At 42.5% G+C, this 22105-nt stretch overlaps 1 protein-coding gene across 3 annotated transcripts in view; it reads right to left on the reverse strand.

Moving 5' to 3' along the window:
* The window catches only part of WDR90 (WD repeat domain 90), a 63187-nt gene extending 43695 nt beyond the window's left edge, over nucleotides 1–19492 (reverse strand). For 2 of the 3 annotated variants that reach the window (XM_060786581.2, XM_060786580.2), the window contains exons 1-12: nucleotides 19405–19492; nucleotides 16805–16896; nucleotides 16095–16271; nucleotides 14353–14491; nucleotides 13550–13720; nucleotides 11218–11341; nucleotides 10899–10966; nucleotides 7955–8064; nucleotides 4992–5210; nucleotides 4040–4102; nucleotides 2110–2178; nucleotides 1558–1668 (exon numbers count right to left, since the gene is read on the reverse strand). In XM_060786581.2, the coding sequence (XP_060642564.2) occupies nucleotides 1558–1668; nucleotides 2110–2178; nucleotides 4040–4102; nucleotides 4992–5210; nucleotides 7955–8064; nucleotides 10899–10966; nucleotides 11218–11341; nucleotides 13550–13720; nucleotides 14353–14491; nucleotides 16095–16271; nucleotides 16805–16896; nucleotides 19405–19414 (1353 nt within the window). In that variant the 5' untranslated portion in view covers nucleotides 19415–19492. Of the gene's footprint in view, nucleotides 1–1557; nucleotides 1669–2109; nucleotides 2179–4039; nucleotides 4103–4991; nucleotides 5211–7954; nucleotides 8065–10898; nucleotides 10967–11217; nucleotides 11342–13549; nucleotides 13721–14352; nucleotides 14492–16094; nucleotides 16272–16804; nucleotides 16897–19404 lie in introns of those variants that run through there. The other variant, XM_060786582.2, reaches the window with a different exon arrangement.
* Between the last annotated feature and the right edge of the window lie 2613 nt (nucleotides 19493–22105).

Consider the following 22105-nt stretch of genomic DNA (forward strand, 5'->3'; position numbering starts at 1 on the left):
AACTACAACTCCCAAATGACAAAATCATTTTTTTTAGTGAAGGACATACATTAGGTTCTTAGGTGTTTTGTGTCCAAATTTGGTGTCAATTCGTCCAGTGGTTTTTGAGTTCCGTTAATCCCACAAACGAACATTACATTTTTATTTATATAGAAGGGGGTGCGACAATTATGCGATGAAAGAAAATCCAACATTGATTTTCCGGTTTTTGGGTTTATAAAAATCAACTGCCTTATCTCTAAAAGGGGATGAGGAGGATTCGGGCTCAAACAAACAGCTATGTTTGTCTCCGTTTTTATAAATTGCTTCTCCCTTCTTTCTTTTTCTAAAGGCAAAGAAGTTTACAAAATCTGAAGTGGAACTCTTTCGAGGATGAAGGAAAAAGTGGAGCTCCAGAAGCCTCAATTTCATAGTTTTTAAACTGCCTTGCCTTGGAGGGAAGGAAGAGAGAAGGGGGAATTAGCCCCAAACAGCTCTGCAACTGTTACGTGAGGAACACAACAATACCAGTTTTGCCACCCAACTATTATGCGATGAAATACAGGTATTGTCAAAGGCTTTCATGACCACAATCATTGGGTTGCTGTGAGTTTTTCTGGCTATATGGCCATGTTCCAGAAGCATTCTTTCCTGACGTTTCACCCACATCTATGGCAGGCACCCTCAGAGGTTGTAAGGTTTGTTGGAAACAAAGCAATTAGGGTTTATATATCTGTGGAATAATGTCTAGGGTGGGAGAAAGAACTCTTGTCTGTTGGAGGCAAGTGTGAACATTGCAATTGGCCACCGTGATTAGCAATGAATGGCCTTACAGCTTCAAAACCTGGCTGCTTCCTGCCTGGGGGATCCTTTGTTGGGAGGTGTTAGCTGGCCCGGGCAGATTCTTGTCTGGAATTCCCCTGTGTTCTGAGTGTTGCTCTTTATTTACTGTCCTAATTTTAGAGTTTTTAAGACTGGTAATCAGCTTTTGTTCATTTTCATGGTTTCCTCCTTTCTATTGAAATTGTCCACATGCTTGTGAAAATGAACAAAATCTGGCTTACCAGTATTTAAAAAAAACCCTCTAAAATCAGGACAGCAAATAAAGAACAACACTAAAAAAAACACCAGGAGAATTCCAGACAAGAATAAATCAGGACCAGCTAACAAAGGATCCCCTCAGGCAGCAACCAGCCAGACTTTGAAACTTCAAGACCATTTAAAGCTAATTAAGCTAGCCAATGCAACATTCACACTTGCCTCCCAACAGACAAAAGTTCTTTCTCCCACCCTGGACATTCCACAGATATATAAACCTCACTTGCCTAGTTTCCAACAGACCTCACAACCTCTGAGGATGCCTGCCATAGATGTGGGTGAAATGTCAGGAGAGAATGCTTCTAGAACATGGCCATACAGCCCGGAAAACTCCCAGCAACCCAAAAATACAGGCAGTTTCAAAGCTGCAGCTGGTTGAATCTGTGGATACAGAACCCATGGATAGGGAGAGCTACATTCAGTGCTACAAACATTCTGCAATGAACCCTTTCTCAAGTTATACTCTGACGACAAGATTACCTTATCAGTGTGGCCAGCAAGGAACGTCTGTTTGCCAGAGTCCAGTGCTATGGCTATGATCAGTGCGTGGCAGGGGTAGACCACCACAGAGCCCCCGGCAGCCCATAAAGCCTGTGTGACAAAAAAACCAAGTATAGCAATGATAACTGATCCTCTACAGATATTTTCTGCCTATACGTCGGAACAGCTCTGACCAAAATGTCTCAAGCCAATTTCACCGCATGTATTTGTAGTCAGTCATTTGATATTTCTAACATTGATTCTATCTGTAAATACAAGTTGTTTTGAACAAGATATTGTCGTAAAGAAACTCAAGGCACAGCAGAAATAATGAACTTCCAGACTTATTCCTTTATCAACTGTTCAATGGTCTCAACCCAATGATTTCAAAGGGGTTCCTTTTCAGGCAAGAAAATTAAAGATGATAGTCAGATATGATCTCAGATCGCTTACATCACACACTAATTAATTTTTTTCAGAAACCCAACACCATCATTGCACTTTTTTGCTTTGGATCTGGTATGGATACTCAAGAAAAATGGATAGACTAACCCATCTGGTGCTGCAGCCTCCAAATCCAATGATTTTCCTCAGCTTCAGGATAGGATCTGGCAGGAGCTTCTGAAAATCAACCCATCATCAGACTGAATACATGCATGTAATACTTTCCACATTTTAATCAATTATTATTATTATTATTATTATTATTATTATTATTATTATTTGTGGCTCCTAATGAGATATGCCACATTATCACGGGATGTCTATGCCCTACACCACTGGAGAAATTATACTGTTTAGCCATTACTGTACTGCCTGACATCTGTCAGGAAGGAGCAGCCAATAATGAAAGGACCAAGGCAGTGACATCTCTGGCCCATCCTCTGTTCGGATTTCAGCCAGCATGCCAATGCTTTAAATCAAGAAATAGTTTTCTAAGATCCACGGAGATACTCGCAGGAACACCTCAGCAAGCGAGAGTCCAAAAGTGGCAGGTTAAAACCCAGAAACTCGATCCATGGTTGATACCAGATGATAAACTCCCCCCGGACACACAGCCAACTGGCCGACTTGGAAAGTGCTGAACAGGCTGCACTCTGGGACCACAAGATGCAGAGCTAACCTTAAGAATTGGAGCCACAAAGTGGAGTCCATGTCATGCGAGTGTGAAGAAGTGCAAACCACAGACCACTTGCTACAATACAGCCTGAGCCCTGACACATGCACAATGTAGGACCTTCTCACAGTGACACCAGAGACACTCCAAGTGCCAGCTTCTGGTCAAAGGAAATCTAGTATAATGCCAAGTTTTTAACTTGGTTTGTGTGTTTTTTAAAATACATTATAACTGTATCCTCAATTTGCTTCTTGCATGATAAATAAATAATATTTCAATTGCTTTTATCATTTATTACTGTTGTTGGCATTGAATGAATGCCTTTGAGAAGCTGTCCTGAGTCCCCCTGTGGGGGTGAGAACGAAGGGATACAAATATGTGAAATAAATAAATAGTAATTCATAATTTACCTTATTATTTATTTGATAATAAAATATTACTATTTTTGATGTCGTTGTGGCTATTGTTATTGTGATTATTATTCTTACCTAAACCAGACCAATGTGCTGCTTAATGCTGGAAGGAGCCGTTACTTTTTCTGCTACTGCAAGTCTGTAAACACGAGTGTCGTAAGGTTCCCTTTAATACTGCATTTATGACCAAGGAATAACTGTATTTTTAACGAAGTGCTACGGTTCAGGTACCACTTTGCTTTGAACGTTGACAACTGTAACTAGGGCAGGGTAAGCTGCTGTTTGACATTCTGACATCAGGAGAGAATATTGATCAATGGGTCATAGGACTGATTGATATTAGGCAGCCTCTACACTAATTTTTGACCTCCATGCTTGAATAATACACTTTATTTATATTCCACTCTATCAGAGCAGATTACACTATATAGATATATAGGCAAACATTCAATGCCTTTTATACAATGAACAATGACATATAATACGCAAACAAAGGCAAAGGTTTCCCTTCCATCTCCAGCATCTGGAGATTATGCTCAACTCTGGCCATGGGGAGGTGCTCTTGTTCCATTTTCCATGTCGAGGAGTCTGTTGCCCATACACCCTCCTGGTTGTGTTTTACCAGCATGGATGCCCTTTGCCTTCCCGCCGAGGTGGTACCTATTGATCTACTCACATTACATGTTTTCGAACTGCAAGGTTGGCAGAAACTAGAGCTGACAGCTGGGAGCTCACCCTGACCCATGGCTTCGAACTGCCAACCTTCCAGCAGTTCGAAGCTGAATTGCTTATGGCCACAACATCAGCAGCCACTGCAAGGAATACAGGACAGATCATTAAAAGAGGCTGAAGGGCCCTGATGTAACTCTAATCTTGAGGGAAATAAGAAGAGTTGTAAAGGCACTGAACATCCAAAAGATATATTGCAGAAGAACAAGGCCATTTCTCTTACCAGGCAGCGAGTAGAACTTCTGGCAGATATCACCTTTGACCCTGTTGTCTGTGTGTACGGATTCTGGAAATAGAGAGTGAGAAGAAAAGTTGAAAAATTGCTGATACAGTCCTTTTTCTGTTGAGCAAATACCCCACACCTCTGTTATAACAATTACATAAACTTATTTGGGGTATAGTCGATAAATGCAAAATGCCAGCTTCAGCTCCTAGCTTTAAATGACCTATCCAGGTATCATGCCAATATTTACCAATTCCTAGTTCTTGTAAGAGAACACAGAAAGCAAGGCTCCAAACAGGCAACAGTGAACGTAAATAAACCTCACCAGGGACTTCTTCAGGGAGCAACTTTGGGCAGACTTGCTTCATTATTGTTTATGCTCTTTATAATAGTCCACTAGAGTCAAATGGTTGGATACTGGTTGGATTCTCTAATGCCCTGGAGACTAGGACTCAATGGAGCAATGGATTCAAATTACAGGAAAGGAGATTTCCCCTTGAATGTTAGGAAGAACCTCCTGACCATAAGAAGAGCTATTCAACAGTGGAACTTTGGAAGTTCCTTCTTCGTAAGCTTTTCAACAGAGGCTGGATGGCCATCTGTGGGGGTACTTTGATTATGACTTTCCTGTCTGGCAGAAGGAGGTTCGACTAGATGGCCAGTGTGGTCTTTTCCAACTCTATTCTATGATCTGAGAAACCATTGTGTCCAAAACATTGAGGCCCCTTCTTGACAGGCCCCATATTCCAGGATCGGATCCCAGGTTTTCTGTTTATCCCAGATTATCTGGCAGTGAGGACTCGTATAATCCAGCTTAAAGCAGAAAACCTGAGATCAGATTTCGAGATACAGGGCCTATATGGAAGAGTCCCAAGTTTATTAAACTGGAAAAGCTATTTGTGTGACTATATAATAGGTATTTAGGGCGATGATGCACAGAAATTTGGTTTACCTCGTCAGAATCAACACTGACGGCATGGACAGTAACGCCATCATCTTTGTGGGCATAAACATGAATGCTGCCATCGTCCGCTGGTGATGATGGGAGGAAAGAATCACTCCTGGATTGCAGGCCTTCTCTGAAGCAGGTGCGGTCTGTCTGAAGAGGTGCAGAGACCGTTCGAGCAATTTTGGGGACGTCCTTGGTGAGAAGGGGAGACTGGCGGGGCCTCTGAGAATAAGAAGCACAATAAAACGAGATCAGGACAACCGTGTTCTACACAACTCTTCTGCTTCCAGCAAGTGCCAAATTAATTTATCAGAGGCAATTGGGAGGGATAGCCAATACCCCAGAAGACAGGAGCAGAACTCAAAACAATCTGAACAGATTAGAGAGATGGGTCGAATCTAACAAAATCAAGTTCAACAGAGACAAATGCAAGATACTCTACTTAGGCAGAAAAAATGAAATGCAAAGATACAGAATGGGGGATGGTTCCTGGCTTGATAGCAGTGATTTTTGTTGCTTTGTATTTTATTTTGTTGTGCTGTATTTTTGGGCTTCTCCTCATGTTAGCTGCCCCAAGTCCCCTTTGGGGAGATGGTGGCAGGGTATAAATAAAGATTATTATTATTATGTGTGGAAATTATCTTGGAATTCTCATGGACAACAAGTTAAACATGAGCCAACAATGTCATGCAGCGGCCAAAAAAGCCAGTGGGATTTTGGCCTGCATAAATAGGATTCTAGTGTTTAGATCCAGGGAAGTCATGCTACTCCTCTATTCTGCCTTGGTCAGACCACACCTGCAATCACACTGTGTCCGGTTCTGCACACCACAATTGAAGGGAGCTGTTGACAAGCTCCTCTATGTCCAGAGGAGAGTAACTAAAATGATCAAGGGTCTGGAGAACAAGCCCTATGAGGAGCGGCTTAAAGAGCTGGGCATGTTTAGCCTTCAGAAGAGAAGGCTGAGAGGAGACATGATAGCCATGTATAAATATGTGAGGGAAAGTCATAGGGAGGAGGGAGTATGCTTGTTTTCGGCTGCCATGGAGACTAGGACGAAATGGAACAATGACTTCAAACTACAGGAAAGGAGATTCCATCTGAATGTTAGGAAGAACTTCCTGACTGTGAGAGCTGTTCAGCAGTGGAACTCTCTGCCTCGGAGTGTGGTAGAGGCTCCTTCTTTGGAGGCTTTTAAGCAGAAGCTGTATGGCCATCTGTTGAGGGTGCTTTGAATGCAATTTTCCTGCTTCTTGGCAGGGGGTTGGACTGGATGGCCCACAAGGTCTCTTCCAACTCTGATTCTAACTACCTTCAGAGTGTTGGAATTCAACCCCATACTGCTCGTCTGCAGTCCTCAGTGAGGAACAGTTTAGTTAGCTTATAATAGTCTGAGGGTTTTCCTTCCCGCATGCCTCCTGAACGACAGTTGGGAATTATCTATTTCTTCTCTCCTGTTTCTACTCTCATTCTGATTGGTTGTGTAGAATGGAATTTTTTTTCTTTTTCTTGCATCTTTGTATGCGCTGTGTGCTTTGAGATCTCTCTCTGCTTGTGTGCCAGAGAGATGTAGTGAATGGTGTTTCTTCCCTCTCTTTGAAACCTTAGAAGAGATGGGTGTTAGAGTAGCTCAGATGTAGTTTTTTACTATTAAGAAATGCAGTTATTTCTTATTATTGTAAATAAACCTTTTGTGATTTTTTAGATTGGACTCTGCATCTTTGCCAACCAAAGTTCTTCACAGCCACATCACACGGCACTCCACACTTTGCTAGCTGGAAGCTGATGCTCAACTTTAAGTATCCTGTTTGATTTTTGGATCATCTCCTATATTTTAGGGTAGTTTTCCCTAACACAGAGTACTGCCAATCCTCCACATTTGTGGGCTTAACTTTTGTGGGTTTTATCAATATGGTTACTAGTAATCTTTAGGTCCTCAAATGTGACTCTTTGATCAACATCCGTTAAATGTGGACACTGAAATACAACACTGCTTGAGCTCTGCGAGTGTAGCATTCTTCTGAATGAAGCACACAGTGTTTGAGGACCAGGACATCGATAGGGATACCAAGGTGGTTGTTTATAAAGCCATTGTCCTCCTAACCCTGCTAAATGCCTGCGAAACATGGACTGTCTACAGACGTCATACGCAACTCCTGGAACGATGCCATCAGCGCTGCCTCCGAAAAATCCTGCAAATCTCTTGGGAAGACAGGTGGACAAATGTCAGCGTGCTGGAAGAAGCAAAGATCACAAGCATTGAAGCGATGCTCTTCCGCCATCAACTCCGCTGGACTGGCCATGTTGTCCGAATGCCCGATCACTGTCTCCCAAAGCAGTTACTCTAATCCGAACTCAAGAACGGAAAATGGAACGTTGGTGGACAGGAAAAGAGATTTAAAAATGGGCTTAAAGCCAACCTCAAAAACTGTGGCATGGACACTGAGAACTGGGAAGCCCTGGCTCTTGAGCCCTCTAACTGGAGGTCAGCTGTGACCAGAAGTGCTGCAGAATTCAAAGAGGCATGAATGGAGGGCGAAAGGGAGAAACGTGCCAAGAGGAAAGCACATCAAGCCAACCCTGACCAGGACCGCCTTCCATCTGGAAACCGATGTCTCACTGCGGGAGAATAGGGCTCCACAGCTACCTACGGTCCCGCCAAGACACCACATCTGGAGGACAATCATCCTCGAGCTATGAGGGATTGCCTAAGTAAGTAAGTGAATGTGGACTATAGAGATGTGCTGGAGGACCTAGAGATTCCTTTTTTAAAAAAAATAGCATTTATTAGTTACAGCTTTTCCATTTTTACAGGGTTTTTGGACTCCTAACCCCAGCGAATGCAAAGGACCTATTGGAGTTAACTGTTTCTGAAATTGAAGGAGACTTACCGTACCCACCTCACTTCCTGCAATTTGTGTAATGAATTTTGAAGTATACACAGCTTTGGTTTAACTTATGCTCACCTCCCTGGGACTGGTAATTTGCTGAATGAGGGAGACCCTGTCCCGAACAGGCTTGCTCAGAGTTACTTCCTTGGGAAGCTGACTGATTGGATGGTCTTCTACATGAGCAACTGAAAAGACACATATGGAACAAACATGTTTATTCTAAAACAACCCTACTCCCCAGTCTATCATGGGGCTTATACTCAGGTTTTGTTTTGTTTTTGTTTGTTTTTTTTGTGCCAAGAGCGACTTGAAGGTGAGTGTACACACAGTATTGCCATCTCAGGCTACAGCCTAAGCAAACTTTGTTGTTTTTTAATCGTGTCAGGAGAAACTTGAGAACCTGCAAATCACTTCTGATGTGAGAGAATTGGCTTTCTGCAAGGACGTTGCCCAGGGTATGCCCAGATATTTGATGTTTTACTATCCACTGGTGACACAGTGGGTTAAACCACTGAGCTGCTAAACTTGTTGACTGAAAGGTTGCAGGTTGGAATCTGGGGAGCGGCGTGAGCTTCAGCTGTCAGCCCCAATCTCTGTCAACCTAGCAGTTTGAAAACATGCAAATGTGAGTACATCAATAGGTAACGCTCTGGCGGGAAGATAACGGCACTCCATGGAGTCATGCTGGCCACATGACCTTGGAGGTGTTTACGGACAACGCCAGCTCTTTGGGTAAGAAATGGAGATGAGCACCAACCCCCAGAGTCGGACACGACTGGACTTAATGTCAGGGGAAAACCTTTACCTTTAACCTACCTACCATCCTTGTGGGAGGCTTCTCTCATGTCCCACATGGGGAGCTAGAGCTGACAGAGGGAGCTCAACCCACTCTCCCTGGATTTGAACCGCTGACCCGTCAATCAGCAGTCCTGCCAGCACAAGGGTTTAACCCATTGCACTACCAGGAGCTCCACTTCATTGTTGTTGTTTGCCATCAAGTAGTTTCCAAGTTAGAGTGACCCTATGGTGAATCACAAGATTTTCTGAGGCTGAGCGCGTGTGGCTCAGCAAAGGTCAACTCAGTTGGTTTCCATGGCCAAGTGGGAATTTATTTATTTATTTATTTACCATATTTATACTTCGCCTTTCTCAACCCCATAGGGGACTTAAGGTGGCTTACGTATATAGGCAGCAATCCGATGCCAAAAGCACACATAATAAGAACATATACATTTAAACCACTATTAAAAACATATAAAACATAAAAACCACTTGCAATAGAGTCTCACTTATCTAACATAAACGGGTCGGCAGAACATTGGATAAGTGAAAATGTTGGATTATAAGGAGGGATTAAGGAAAAGCCTATTAAACGTCAAATTATTACATTATCACTTTACAAATTAAGAACCAAAACATCATATTTTACAACAAAGCAACAGAAAAAGCAGTTTACTACATGATGTTATGTAGTCATTACTGTATTTACGAAGTTAGCGCCAAAACAGACAAGGATTCTTTCTTTCTCCCACCCTGGACTGCGTTGGATAATACAGAAGGTTGGATAAGTGAAGGTTGGATAAGTGAGACTCTACTATGTTTAAAATCACACAATCCAATATCATAGTCTGTGGGCATTCCAATTGCCATTGCACTATTCCATATTTTTCCTCATTGCACTAATAGATTATTTGCTGAATGCTTGGTCGCACATCCACGTCTTGTGACCCTTGTCTCCAGATTTGCAGTTGAACACTCAACCCACCACACAATACCTGTGACTAAACCCTATTCAATCCAATGGGATTTATTTATTAGGAAACAGGTTACGGTATTACATAGTTGAGTGTTACAAACATCCTGAAATGGTAAATTAGGAAGAAGTAGTCTAAGGACTAGAGCAAGCCCCTATCAGCATTAGCAGATACTAAATGGTGATGATGAAACCCTGGGACTCGAGCAATGCAAATATATGAAAACTATAAAAACAATTGTGCTTTTACATCCTCACAACCTCTGAGGATGCCAGCCATAGATGCAGGTGAAACGTCAGGAGAGAATGCTTCTGGAACATGGCCATACAGCCTGGAAAACTCACAACAACCCAGTGATCCTGGCCATGATAATAACTGTGCTTTCTCTGCCCCCTTCCACACAGCTGAATAAAATCCCACATTGTTTGCTTTGAACTGGAATATATGGCAGTGTGGACTCAGATAACCCAGTTCAGTAAACATGGTGGGATTTTATGCCTTGATATTCTAGATTATATGGCTGCGTGGAAGGGCCCTCAGAGATCACGCAATTGTAGCCTCTAGGACCACTCATCACTACACAAGTACTCATAGAGGCCCTTCTTTGACTTTTGATGTCACCAAAGCTTTGGTGCCTACTGAACCATCAATGGTGCAACTGTGGGATCCAACGGGTATACCATGATAGAAGATCTTGGCCTCTATGTGGCTTCTTCACACCACTATCGGTTTACAGTACATGAGATTGTGTTGTGTGGTTTAAACATGGACTTCTCCAAGGGTCTGGAGAACAAGCTCTATGAGGAGCAGCTTAAAGAGCCGGTCATGTTTAGCCTTCAGAAGAGAAGGCTGAGAGGAGAAATGATGTCCATGTATAAATATGTGAGGGAAAGTAATAGGGAGGAGGGAGCAGGTTCGTTTTCTCCTGCCCTGGAGACTAGGGCATGGAACAATGGCTTCAAACTACAGAAAAGGAGATCCCACATGAACATTAGGAAGAACTTCCTAACTGTGAGAGCTGTTTAGCAGTGGAACTCTCTGCCCTGGAGTGCTGTGGAGACTCCTTCTTTGGAGGCTTTTAAGCAAAGGCTGGATGGCCATCTGTTGGGGGTGTTTTGAATGCAATATTCCTGCTTCTTGGCAGAATGGGGTTGGACTGGATGGCCCATGAGGTCTCTTCCAACTCTATGATTCTATGACTTAGGATGGGAAATTTTTCACGAAAAGATTCCAGTTCCTTATAGCATTCATATTCAATCACTGACCTGTTGCAGGATTCAAAGTGCCTTTCTGGATAGAATCAAATGGCATCTTGGATCCATCGGAAGGGAACCTGAGCAAGATGTCAAGAGAAAAGCAGGTTTGACACTAGTATGGCAGGTGGAACAGTATTTTGGGGCAGTGACAGGCAGATGATGGACTACTAAACAGAGAACCAGACTGACAATGCATATATTCAGTTGAAGACATACATCATCGCCTTCTATTTAAGGCTTTCTATTTATGGCTTCTTTTTTTTAGAAGAAGAAAAAGAAAGCTGGAATCCTATACAGAACCCCAGAAAGAAAACTTAGCAAAACATACCGAACATAATCATAGAGGTCATGCCAGTTTTCACCTTTTGGCACAGGAAAGGCCATTTCTCTGGGCATGGGGGAGACGCCATGTAATGCCCGCCTGGACTGCTGAACCTCAGAAAAGGTCACGGCTAAAGGGAAGAAGGACACAGAACCATTTGCATGGAAACGGAACACCAGTCTCTGCTAATACTCTACATATAATTTCAGTAGCTGCTTGCTTTTAAACAAATATCAGTACAATAGTCCAATTCCATGTTCTTGGACCAGCACGAGTTTCTCAGCATCCTCTTAATTAACTGGTATTCTATTGTGAGTAACAGATTACCAAATATACATACAGTAAGGCCCCATATCAATGGGGATACATTTCTGGCCAGACTGTGGTTCCCTAAAACAGTGAATATAACTGTGTCCGTTTTTCCACATATATGCAGCTCATGTGAGGATTTACATAGTTTGGGGGGTTGAAAAAGATTTTTGGGGTCTGAAAAAGCATTCCTCGGCTTATAACGGGGTGAAGCCAGGCAGCAGAGACTGGAAGCCATTGCTTGCAACATATGATATATTTCTCTCTCCTCCCTTAACAGTGTGTTTTCTTTTCCAAATCCTCCCTCGCTCACTTACTTGAGAGTGAGAGAAGCCCGTGCACATCAGGAATACCCATTAATCTTATAAAAGCATTTTCCCCTGAAATATTTGTTAATCTCTCCTATGATATAGAGGCATTTCCCCCTGCAAGCCTTTGCAATCCCTATGTACCTATATATCTGTATCTTTCTATCTATATACATTAATTTTACTTATGAATTTACCTCTCATATGCTTGCAGGTCTTTGCAAATCCTATATACATATAGATATCTAGAGATTTCCATGTACCTGTATATCTGTATCTACAGTGTTCCCTCACTTATCGCGGGGGTTCCATTCCAGGAAAAGTGAAAATCCGCAAAGTAGGGACGCCATATTAATTATAATATTTATACATTATTTTATATATTTTATATATTATTTTCTTACCCGGGTGTCCTTACCTGCCTCCTGGCCCATCTTAAGGGCACATGCCTGCTTCCCTGACCTCTGCAGAGCCTCCGGAGCCACGCAGGCAGCAGTGGGCCAGGGAGGCAGGCCTTCCCCACCACACCTCAGGCCACCACACTTCCGGGGTCTGTGAAGGCCAGGGAGGCAGGCTTTTCCCGCCATGCCTCAGGCCGCTGCACTTCCGGGGTCCCTGGCCCCCCGGATGTAAATATTTAATATTTTATTAATATTTTCAAAAAGCCGCAAAACAGCAAGTCAAACCGCGAAGTAGCGAGGGAACACTGGATATGTATACATTATTTTTATACATGAATTTTCCCCTCATGTGTTTGCAAGTCTTTGCAAATCCTATATAGATATATATGAATATAGATATATAGGGCTTGCAAATAATACAGGGGGGGGGGTATGCACACACAAATATATATTGACATGTCTAGATATGAATATAGCTATATAGGGCTTGCAAATATTGCAGGGGAAATGCACACACAGACATATATATATAGAAGTGTCTAGATAGATATAAACATAGATATACAGGGCTTGCAAATATTGCAGGAGGGAAAAAGAGAGGATTTGCAAATGTTTCAGAGGGAAATGCATATGTGAAATTAGTATATATTATTATAGATCTATATTTAGCTCTGCATTGTTTATATAGGCTTTGAATGTTTGCCTGTTACTATGTTGGAAGCCGGCTTGAGTCTCCATGAGGAGATAGGATGGGATACAAATGAAGTTTTTTATTATTATTGTAATTATAAAGTTATTGTTGATCCTAATTTTCCACCTACAGAGATAGTTTACTGGGGTTTTTTTTTTTTTTTGAAATACAGTAAATATTCAAAAACATTGAACATACTGATGCCTCAATTAATGTATTTTTATTGATATCTATTTTTTTTTTATTTTGAATAGTAGCTGCTGCATTTCCCACCCTCGGTTTATACTCAAGTCAATAAGTTTTCCCAGTTTTTTTGTGGTAAAATTAGGTGCCTTGGCTTATATTCAGATCGGCTTATACTTTAGTATATAGGGTATAATGGCCCTTGGGCCTGTTCTGAATACAACATCACAGGGTCATAGTGCAACACATGAAAAGATTAGGATGAAGAGAGTGCCCTAACCTACTGCATCTATGCGTGGTTTGGTAATTTCACGATGGCAGATAGGAAGGCACTCCAAAGGGTCACCACTTCATTGGTTGCACTCTCCCCTCTTTATAGGTTCTGCAGCCGGGTTTAAACAGCCATGAAGAGGATAACCTTGGTAGCAACTCTCCTTAGGACTCACCTGGGTCAAAGAGCAGGTCACTAGTGAACAGGTTTTTCACCAGGAGGTTGGCACAGAGCTTGACGCTCTTAAGATGGCTGTAGCCTCTATTCAAGTACAGCGAGAGAATGTAGCGGAGATCCAGCATCAGGCAAGTCCACCTTACGCTGCTGGGGGCCAAGCCGACTAGATCTGGAGAGCAGAGGCACACCAAGTGTTTGTTTGAATCTCTAGGGACATTTATAACCTCCACTCAAACCCAAATAAAATCCTAAATAATAAGAACAGACATTGTGCCTCCTCCCACCTCTTATTTTTCAAACGCTTTCAAGTATAGCAACCAAGAGAGAAGCAAATTCCGAGCTCAAACCCCCTTCTACCACAAATGTAAACGTTCGGGGAGGCAATCATTTCTTAAGTTTGTGTCCAAGACGAGCTAAGAAACAGGACCCTTGAAATGACTGCTAAAATAACAGCTCCTATGAACAGTCAGAAGTACTTTTGAGGAGGAAATTCGCACTGCTTTGCTGCTTTAGCCATTACCAGCTCCTGCTCTTCATGCAAAATTAAACAGCACCCTGAGTCTTTAAGGAACTTTGATTTAATTAAAGTAGGCATGAGCAAACTTCAGCCCTCCAGGTGTTTTGGACTTCAACTCTCACAATTCCTAACAGCCGGCAGGCTGTTAGGAATTGTGGGAGTTGAAGTCCAAAACACCCGGAGAGCCGAAGTTTTCCATGCCTGAATTAGAGATTAAATCAGAACTTGTGCATCTTATGGGAGGGGAAAAGCAACCTCCAAGATTTTTGGTTGACCGTCTTTACCTCGTTTGGATGTCTTGGCTGTCTTTTCATAGACTGATCCTTTGGCTGCTCCGCATATAAAGGGGAACTGCAACCAGGTGGCTGTTGATTTGAACTCCTTAAAAAGGTTGGAAAAAGAGATGCGGACCACTTGGCTGTCCTGGGAATAAAGGCACACAAACGAGTTCATTAGGCAGTTTTCTCTGTGACAGGGAAGCAAATGCTCTGCGCTCAACACCAATACGAAACAAAGAAAACAATAATTTCTGCATAAGACAGCAAACACTGTGAACAAACTTAAAGACTGGGACTTTTATTGATTGTGCACACAGTACAAATGGATAAGCATGCTTACTCTTAGGTTACATTTGTCATGGTACTATACCACTAGCCACTGATAATTGGGAAGGAAGCTATTGCTGTAACTCAACTACACCCTGAACAAGTTTATAGTCCTCATCAAGGAATTAGATAGGCAGATCAGTTAGCTGGCAGGGAAAGCTCTTCCTATATTGGCCTCTCTGTCTGTCTGACACTCTATTCCCTCCTCCTATCACAAATAGTGCTAGTCTGATACTTCTCAAGGACAAACTTCCCTTTATTCAAAGTATCCAGACACATGGAAGCTCGAGGCCCCTTCTATACTGCCATATAATCCAGATTATATAAACAGATAATCCACATTATCTACTTTGAATAATAGTGATGCAGTTTGGTGGCGCAGTGGGTTAAACAGCTGAGCTGCTGAACTTGCTGATCGAAAGATTGCAGGTTCAAATCTGGGGAGCAGCGCGAGCTCCCACTGTTAGCCCCAATTTCTGCCAACCTAGCAGTTTGAAAACATGCAAATGTGAGTACATCAGTAGGTACCGCTCCAGCTGAATGGCAATGTTGCTCCATGCTGGCCACATGACCTTGGAGGTGTCTATGGAAAACTGGCTCTTCGGCTTAGAAATGGAGATGAGCACCAACCCCCAGAGTCAGACTCAACTGGACTTAATGTCAGGGGAAAACCTTTACCTCCTTTGAACTGGATTTGAACTTGGTTCTTCCAATGTGCCTTTGAAGAGTGACCATATATTTCCTGTTGTTTTCTCCCACGTTGTCCTCATATTGAACTTCCTCCCACCTTACTGAAGGCTTGACTCTACTGTTCCGCCCCCCTACGAGCTCCTTCCTTACAAATATACCTTTTTATTGTTATCTCATCCAGAGTTTTATTATTTTATGTCGTGCATTTGGCCCGCCCACTGTGTGTGATTTTTCACTCTGTGATTTTGCACTGTTTTGTTTTGCTTGTATGTTTTACTTACTTTATGATGATGTTATTTTCCCCATTCTGTATTTATTTTGCTGTAATGTATTAATGGGCTTGGCCTCATTTAAGCCGCTCCAAGTCCCCTCTGGGGAGATGGTGGCGGGGAATAAATGAAGATGATGATTATGATTATTATTATATAAGTCTACACTGCTATATAATCCAGTTCAAAGCAGAAAATCTGTTTTATATGGCAGTGTAGATGGGGCCTGAGTTCTCCATTGTTTTTCTCCTGTGGACATGGAGAGAGACAAGATGTCTCCAGGTAGTTAAATAGCTTGACCATGTTTACTTCCCTCTCTAGAAATGTAATTCTTTCAGTAAAGCTCAACTCTCCTCCCATATTGATGAAGCTCATTCGCTCTATTGCTTCTGTTAAACTCATGCTTTTGATGTTGTTGCTGATTTACCTTTTTGAAATTACCCCCAAACAGCTACCACTTACCTCTGTGGCAACATCCAAGTGCACTACAAAGTATTTGGCCGGTGCAGGCTTGAAGAGGATATAGAGGTAGCGACCAGTAAGGCCCAGGGACTGCGTACTGGTTTTGGGGAGCTGGAGGTAGTTACTGGCGGGAACCGCGCCGCTGATGCGATACACTGTCCCTTTCAGAGCCTTGTCCTGATTAGAGAGGATAAAACAGAGATGAATGCGTCCGTGCAGAAGATGAGGTCTGAGTCTCAAGAGAAGCTGATAATGAGACTGAGGAAATGGAAGTATAAGTCAGAATGGGACACTGAAGTGGAACAAGGCTCCAGTTGACAATCCCTGGGTTTGAGGCCTCCAGGAAATAGAGGTTGATGATACTTGTGAAAAGAGGACCAATTTGTTACTCCTAAGACCCGTTGCAGGTTACATTAACCCAGAAAATGCATGCATTTCACAAAATCTCAAGTAGAAATGTTTAGAGTTCAGTTGTCCTTTTTTCAAAATGAATTTGGGAACTGGAGCGGCTTTGACTTACATAGACTTCCTTTTTACTACCCTTTTAAATGGCTTGCGGCACTCAGTTTTGATTTGGGGATACGTACAATTATTAATCCGAGACAGAGGAGAGGCAGTGAATCATAGGATTTGCATAAATGTTTACTTAAGCTATATTCATTTAGTAGGTTTGCTCTAGTTGTGACTAATAAATGAACTTTTGACATTACCATAGAAGTTGTCACATCGCCTTCCTTGGTGGATCTTTTCCACTCCTCCACTTTAAAGTGTTTGAAGACATTCAGGTACGGATGCTGCCATACTGCGGAGGAAAGAAGGCAGTTAAAGACCATATCATGCAGTTCCCACTGTTTAAATTATTTCCTCTTTACATCCAAAGAGAGACAAGAAATGGGAACATACTATAGCTATTCATTTTATGATGTACAGTCCAATGGAGTTCCTAAGGTGATGCACACTGGATAAAAACATTCACTTTATCCCCAACATCCCTGCCAATACCAATAATGCTATTATTTATTTATCCCATCCTTCTCACCTCGAAGAGGACTCACAAAAAAGGCACAATTTGCTGCTATATATACATACATAGGATAAAACAAAACATACATTAAAAGTAATAATTAAAACATCATAACCTTAAAACCAATTACTTAAAAAGGTATATTCCAGGAGACATTCCAATAATCTCATAGTCACTTATTACACTGCAGATTATTGTCCAAAGGCTTGGTACCACAAACATGTCTTCACTTATTTTCTGAAGGACAGGAGGGAGGGAGCTGATCTAACAGATGGAAGCTCACCCTGTCTCGCAGATTCAACCACCGACCTTCAGGTCAGCAGTTCAAACGGACCATGGGTTTAACCCATTGCGCCACTGCGGCTCCACACTAATAATGGTAGTATCAACAACAACAATAATATCACCTTGTCAACAACTTTTCTGCTATGTAATACTGGTAATATCAATAGTAATAATAATAATAATAATAATAATAGCATTTATTCAGTTATTATTATTCTTATCTTAGTATTACCGGTATTAGCAGGAAGGTTGTTGACAGAGTGATGCTATTATTATTATTATTATTATTATTATTATTATTATTATTATTTGAAACACTACAAGATGAGTCCACAGCAGATACTCTGCTGGCTGTTGTATTGGATCACACGTCAGACACTTTCCAAGTGTCTAGGACTGTGTGATGTATCAGCGAATAATGCATGCAGATCCCAGTAAGGTGGCCTTCTGCAGCTGGCAGATGGTAATTTTGTCAGCGCTGATGTGTTTAAGTGCAGGGCAAGGTCTTTAGGCACTGCACCCAGTGTGCTGATCACCACTGGGACCACCTTTACTGGCATTATTATTATTATTATCATCATCATCAGCTTGTCAGGTACATCCCTGCTAATTCTAGATATATCAACACAGGCCCGTAGCCAGGATTTCGTTTCGGGGGGGGGGGGGTGTGTGTGTGTGTGTGTGAATTTTGTTCGGGGGGTTTGGGGGGGGGCTGAGTTTCGGGGGGGGGGGGGCTGAGTCTGAGTGAAAGAGGGTCTAGCCTAGCAAACCTTTTGTATCATTACCCCAATACCCCCGTGCATATGGGATATATTGAGTATAGTGATCAGATCATGATATGAATAAACATAGCAGTTTAAATAATGCACCAGTAAGGCCTTTTCGCGAACCACCATGAGAATTTCAGGGGGGGCTGAAACCCCTCGAGCCCCCCCCCCCCCCCCCCGGCTACATGCCTGTATCAACATGAATGATAATATCATTTGGTCAACAACCTTCCTGCTAATATCAATATCAGTAACATCAGTAATAATAATAATAAAATAATATCACCTTGTCAACAACTTTCCTGCTAATACCAGTAATATCAATAATAATAATAATAATAATATCACTCTGTAAACAATATTCCTGGCAAAATCAATAATAATAATAATATCCCCCTCTCAACAACATTTCTGCTAATACTGGCAATATCAATAATAATAATAATAATAATAATAATAATAATAATATCCCGCTGCCAAAAACATTTCTGCTAACACTGGCAATATCAATAATAATAATAATATCCCTCTGTCAACAACATTTCTGCTAATACCGGTAATAATAATAATAATAATAATAATATCCCCCTGTCAACATTTCTGCTAATACTGGCAATATCAATAATAATAATAATAATAATAATAATAATATCCCCCTGTCAATAACATTTCATAGAATCATAGAATCAAAGAGTTGGAAGAGACCTCATGGTCCATCCAGTCCAACCCCCTGCCAAGAAGCAGGAATATTGCATTCAAATCACCCCTGACAGATGGCCATCCAGCCTCTGTTTAAAAGCTTCCAAAGAAGGAGCCTCCACCACACTCCGGGGCAGAGAGTTCCACTGCTGAACGGCTCTCACAGTCAGGAAGTTCTTCCTCGTGTTCAGATGGAACATTATTATTTCTGCTAATTATTTCTGGAACATTATTATTTCTGCTAATACTAGCAATAATAATAATAATAATAATAATGTTCTGTCAACAACATTTCTGTTAAAACTGGTGATATCAATAATAATAACCAAATTTCTTCTTCTTCTTCTATTATGATTATGATTATTAGGGTATTACCAATATTAGGAGGAAAGTTGTTGACAGGGTGATGCTAGTAATTGTTATTATTATTACTAATATCCGCCTGTCACATAGATGTCTCCTAATACTAGAAATATCATCAACAGGACGACCCTCTCAAGGGTCTTCCTGCTCCTCCTGAGGACCCCCTGCCCACCTCTGGCCATGGCGGCGCCTCCGTTCTGCCTGCCCCTCTCTCTCTCTCTCTCTCTCTCTCTCTCTTTCTCGCTTCCCGCCGCTGCGCTCGAAGAGCCCGCCCGGCCATAGAGTCGCCTCGGGCAGAGCGGCGCCGAGGCAGCCACAGAGAGAGAGGCCTCCAGCACGCCCAGAGCAGCCCTCTCTCGCCTTCCCTGAGGCTCCTTCCTGCTAAGGCAGCCAACTGAGCTCCAAGGCAGCCCTTCCCTCTTTCCTTATATTCCTTTTTTCTCGTTTTAACAAGGGGGCCTAAAGCTGCCATGTAATCCAAATTATCAAAGCAGGTAATCCACATTGTCTGCTTTGAAGTGGATTAGAGGAGCCTGTTGTTGTTGTTGTTCATTCGTTCAGTCGTCTCCGACTCTTCGTGACCTCATGGACCAGCCTACGCCAGAGCTCCCTGTCGGCCGTTACCACCCCCAGCTCCCTCAAGGTCAGTCCAGTCACTTCAAGGATGCCATCCATCCATCTTGCCCTTGGTCGGCCCCTCTTCCTTTTGCCTTCCACTTTCCCCAGCATAATTGTCTTCTCTAGGCTTTGCTGTCTCCTCATGATGTGGCCAAAGGACTTCAGCTTTGTCTCTAGTATCCTTCCCTCTAGTGAGCAGTCGGGCTTTATTTCCTGGAGGATGGACTGGTTGGATCTTCTCGCAGTCCAAGGCACTCTCAGCACTTTCCTCCAACACCACAGCTCAAAAGCATCTCTCTTCCTTCGCTCAGCCTTCCCTAAGGTCCAGCTCTCACATCCGTAGGTTACTACAGGGAATACCATGGCTTTGACTAGGCAATGGATCTTTGTTGCCAGTCTGATGTCTCTACTCTTCACTATTTTATCGAGACTGGACATTGCTCTCCTCCCAAGAAGTAAGCGTCTTCTGATTTCCTGGCTACAGTCTGCGTCTGCAGTAATCTTTGCGCCTAGAAATACAAAGTCTGTCACGGCCTCCACGGTTTCTCCCTCTATTTCCCAGTTGTCAATCATTCTTGTTGCCATAATCTTGTTTTTTTTATGTTTAGCTGCAACCCGGCTTTTGCGCTTTCTTCTTTCACCTTGATTAGAAGGCTCCTCAGCTCCTCCTCGCTTTCGGCCATCAGAGTGGTGTCATCTGCATATCTGAGGTTGTTAATGTTTCTTCCAGCCATTTTCACCCCAGCTTTGCATTCATCCAGCCCCGCACATCGCATGATGTGTTCTGCATACAAGTTAAAAAGGTTGGGTGAGAGGATGCAGCCTTGCCGTACGCCTTTCCCAATCTTGAACCAGTCTGTTGTTCCGTGGTCAGTTCTGACTGTTGCGACTTGGTCCTTGTACAGATTCCTCAGGAGAGAGACAAGGTGGCTTGGTATGCCCATCCCACCAAGAACTTGCCACAATTTATTATGATCCACACAGTCAAAGGCTTTAGAATAGTCAATGAAGCAGAAGTAGATGTTTTTCTGAAACTCCCTGCCTTTCTCCATTATCCAGCGGATATTGGCAATCTGGTCTCTCGTTCCTCTGCCTTTTCTAAACCCAGCTTGAACATCTGGCAACTCTCGCTCCATGTCTTGCTGGAGTCTTCCTTGCAGGATCTTGAGCATTACCTTACTGGCATGAGAAATAAGGGCCACTGTACGGAAGTTGGAGCAGTCTTTCGCATTTCCCTTTTTTGGTATGGGGATATAAGTTGATTTTTTCCAGTCTGATGGCCATTCTTGTGTTTTCCATATTTGCTGGCAAATGGCATGCATCACCTTGACAGCATCATCTTTTAAGATTTTAAACAGTTCAGCTGGGATCCCGTCGTCTCCTGCTGCCTTGTTGTTAGCAATGCTTCTTAAGGCCCATTCAACCTCACTCCTCAGGATGTCTGGTTCTAATTCATTCACCACACCACACCGTCAAGTAGAGGAGCCTACTCTTGTGGTTTTACAAGGTCTTTAAGTTATGGGAACCTGGGAGTTGTAGTTCTGCAAGGTTTGTAAGTTATGGGAACCTGGGACTTGTAGATTTGCAAGGTCGTAAAATTGTGTGAGAGTTGTAGTTTACAAGGGCTTTAAGGTATGTGGAAATTGTAGTTTTACAAGGTCTTTAAGTTATGGGAACCTGGGAGTTACAGTTTTGCAAGGTCTTTATGTGGGAGTTGTTTTGCAAGGTCTTTAAGCTATGGGAATCTGGGAGTAGCAGTTTTGCAAGGTCTTTATATTATGGAATCTTGGGAGTTGTAGTTCTACAAGGTCTTTAAGTTATGTGAGAGTTATAGTTTTACAATGTCTTTACAGTATGGAATCCTGGGAGTTGTGATTTTGCAAGGTATTTTAGTTTTACAAGGTGTATAAGTTATGGAACCCTGGGAGTTGTAGTTTTTCAAGGCCTTTAAACTATGGAATCCTGGATACTAGGATGCAATGGAGCTATGGGCTCAAATGACAGGGAAGGGGATTCCACCTGAACATTAGGGAGAACTTCCTGACTGTAAGAAGAGCCTGTTCAGCAGTGGAACTCTCTGCCTTGGAGTTCGGGGGAAGCTCCTTCCTAGGAGACTTTTAAACAGAGGATGGATGGACATCTGTTGGGGGAGCTTCTGATTGTGCTTTTCCTGAATGGAAACTAGTGCTTGGTTTCCAGGTCAGCCATGAAAACCCACTGGGTCAGTCACACTGTCTCAGCCCCAGAAAAGCCCA

Source organism: Anolis sagrei, chromosome X (assembly GCF_037176765.1).
Source record: "Anolis sagrei isolate rAnoSag1 chromosome X, rAnoSag1.mat, whole genome shotgun sequence".
NCBI classification, from domain to species: Eukaryota; Metazoa; Chordata; class Lepidosauria; order Squamata; family Dactyloidae; genus Anolis; species Anolis sagrei.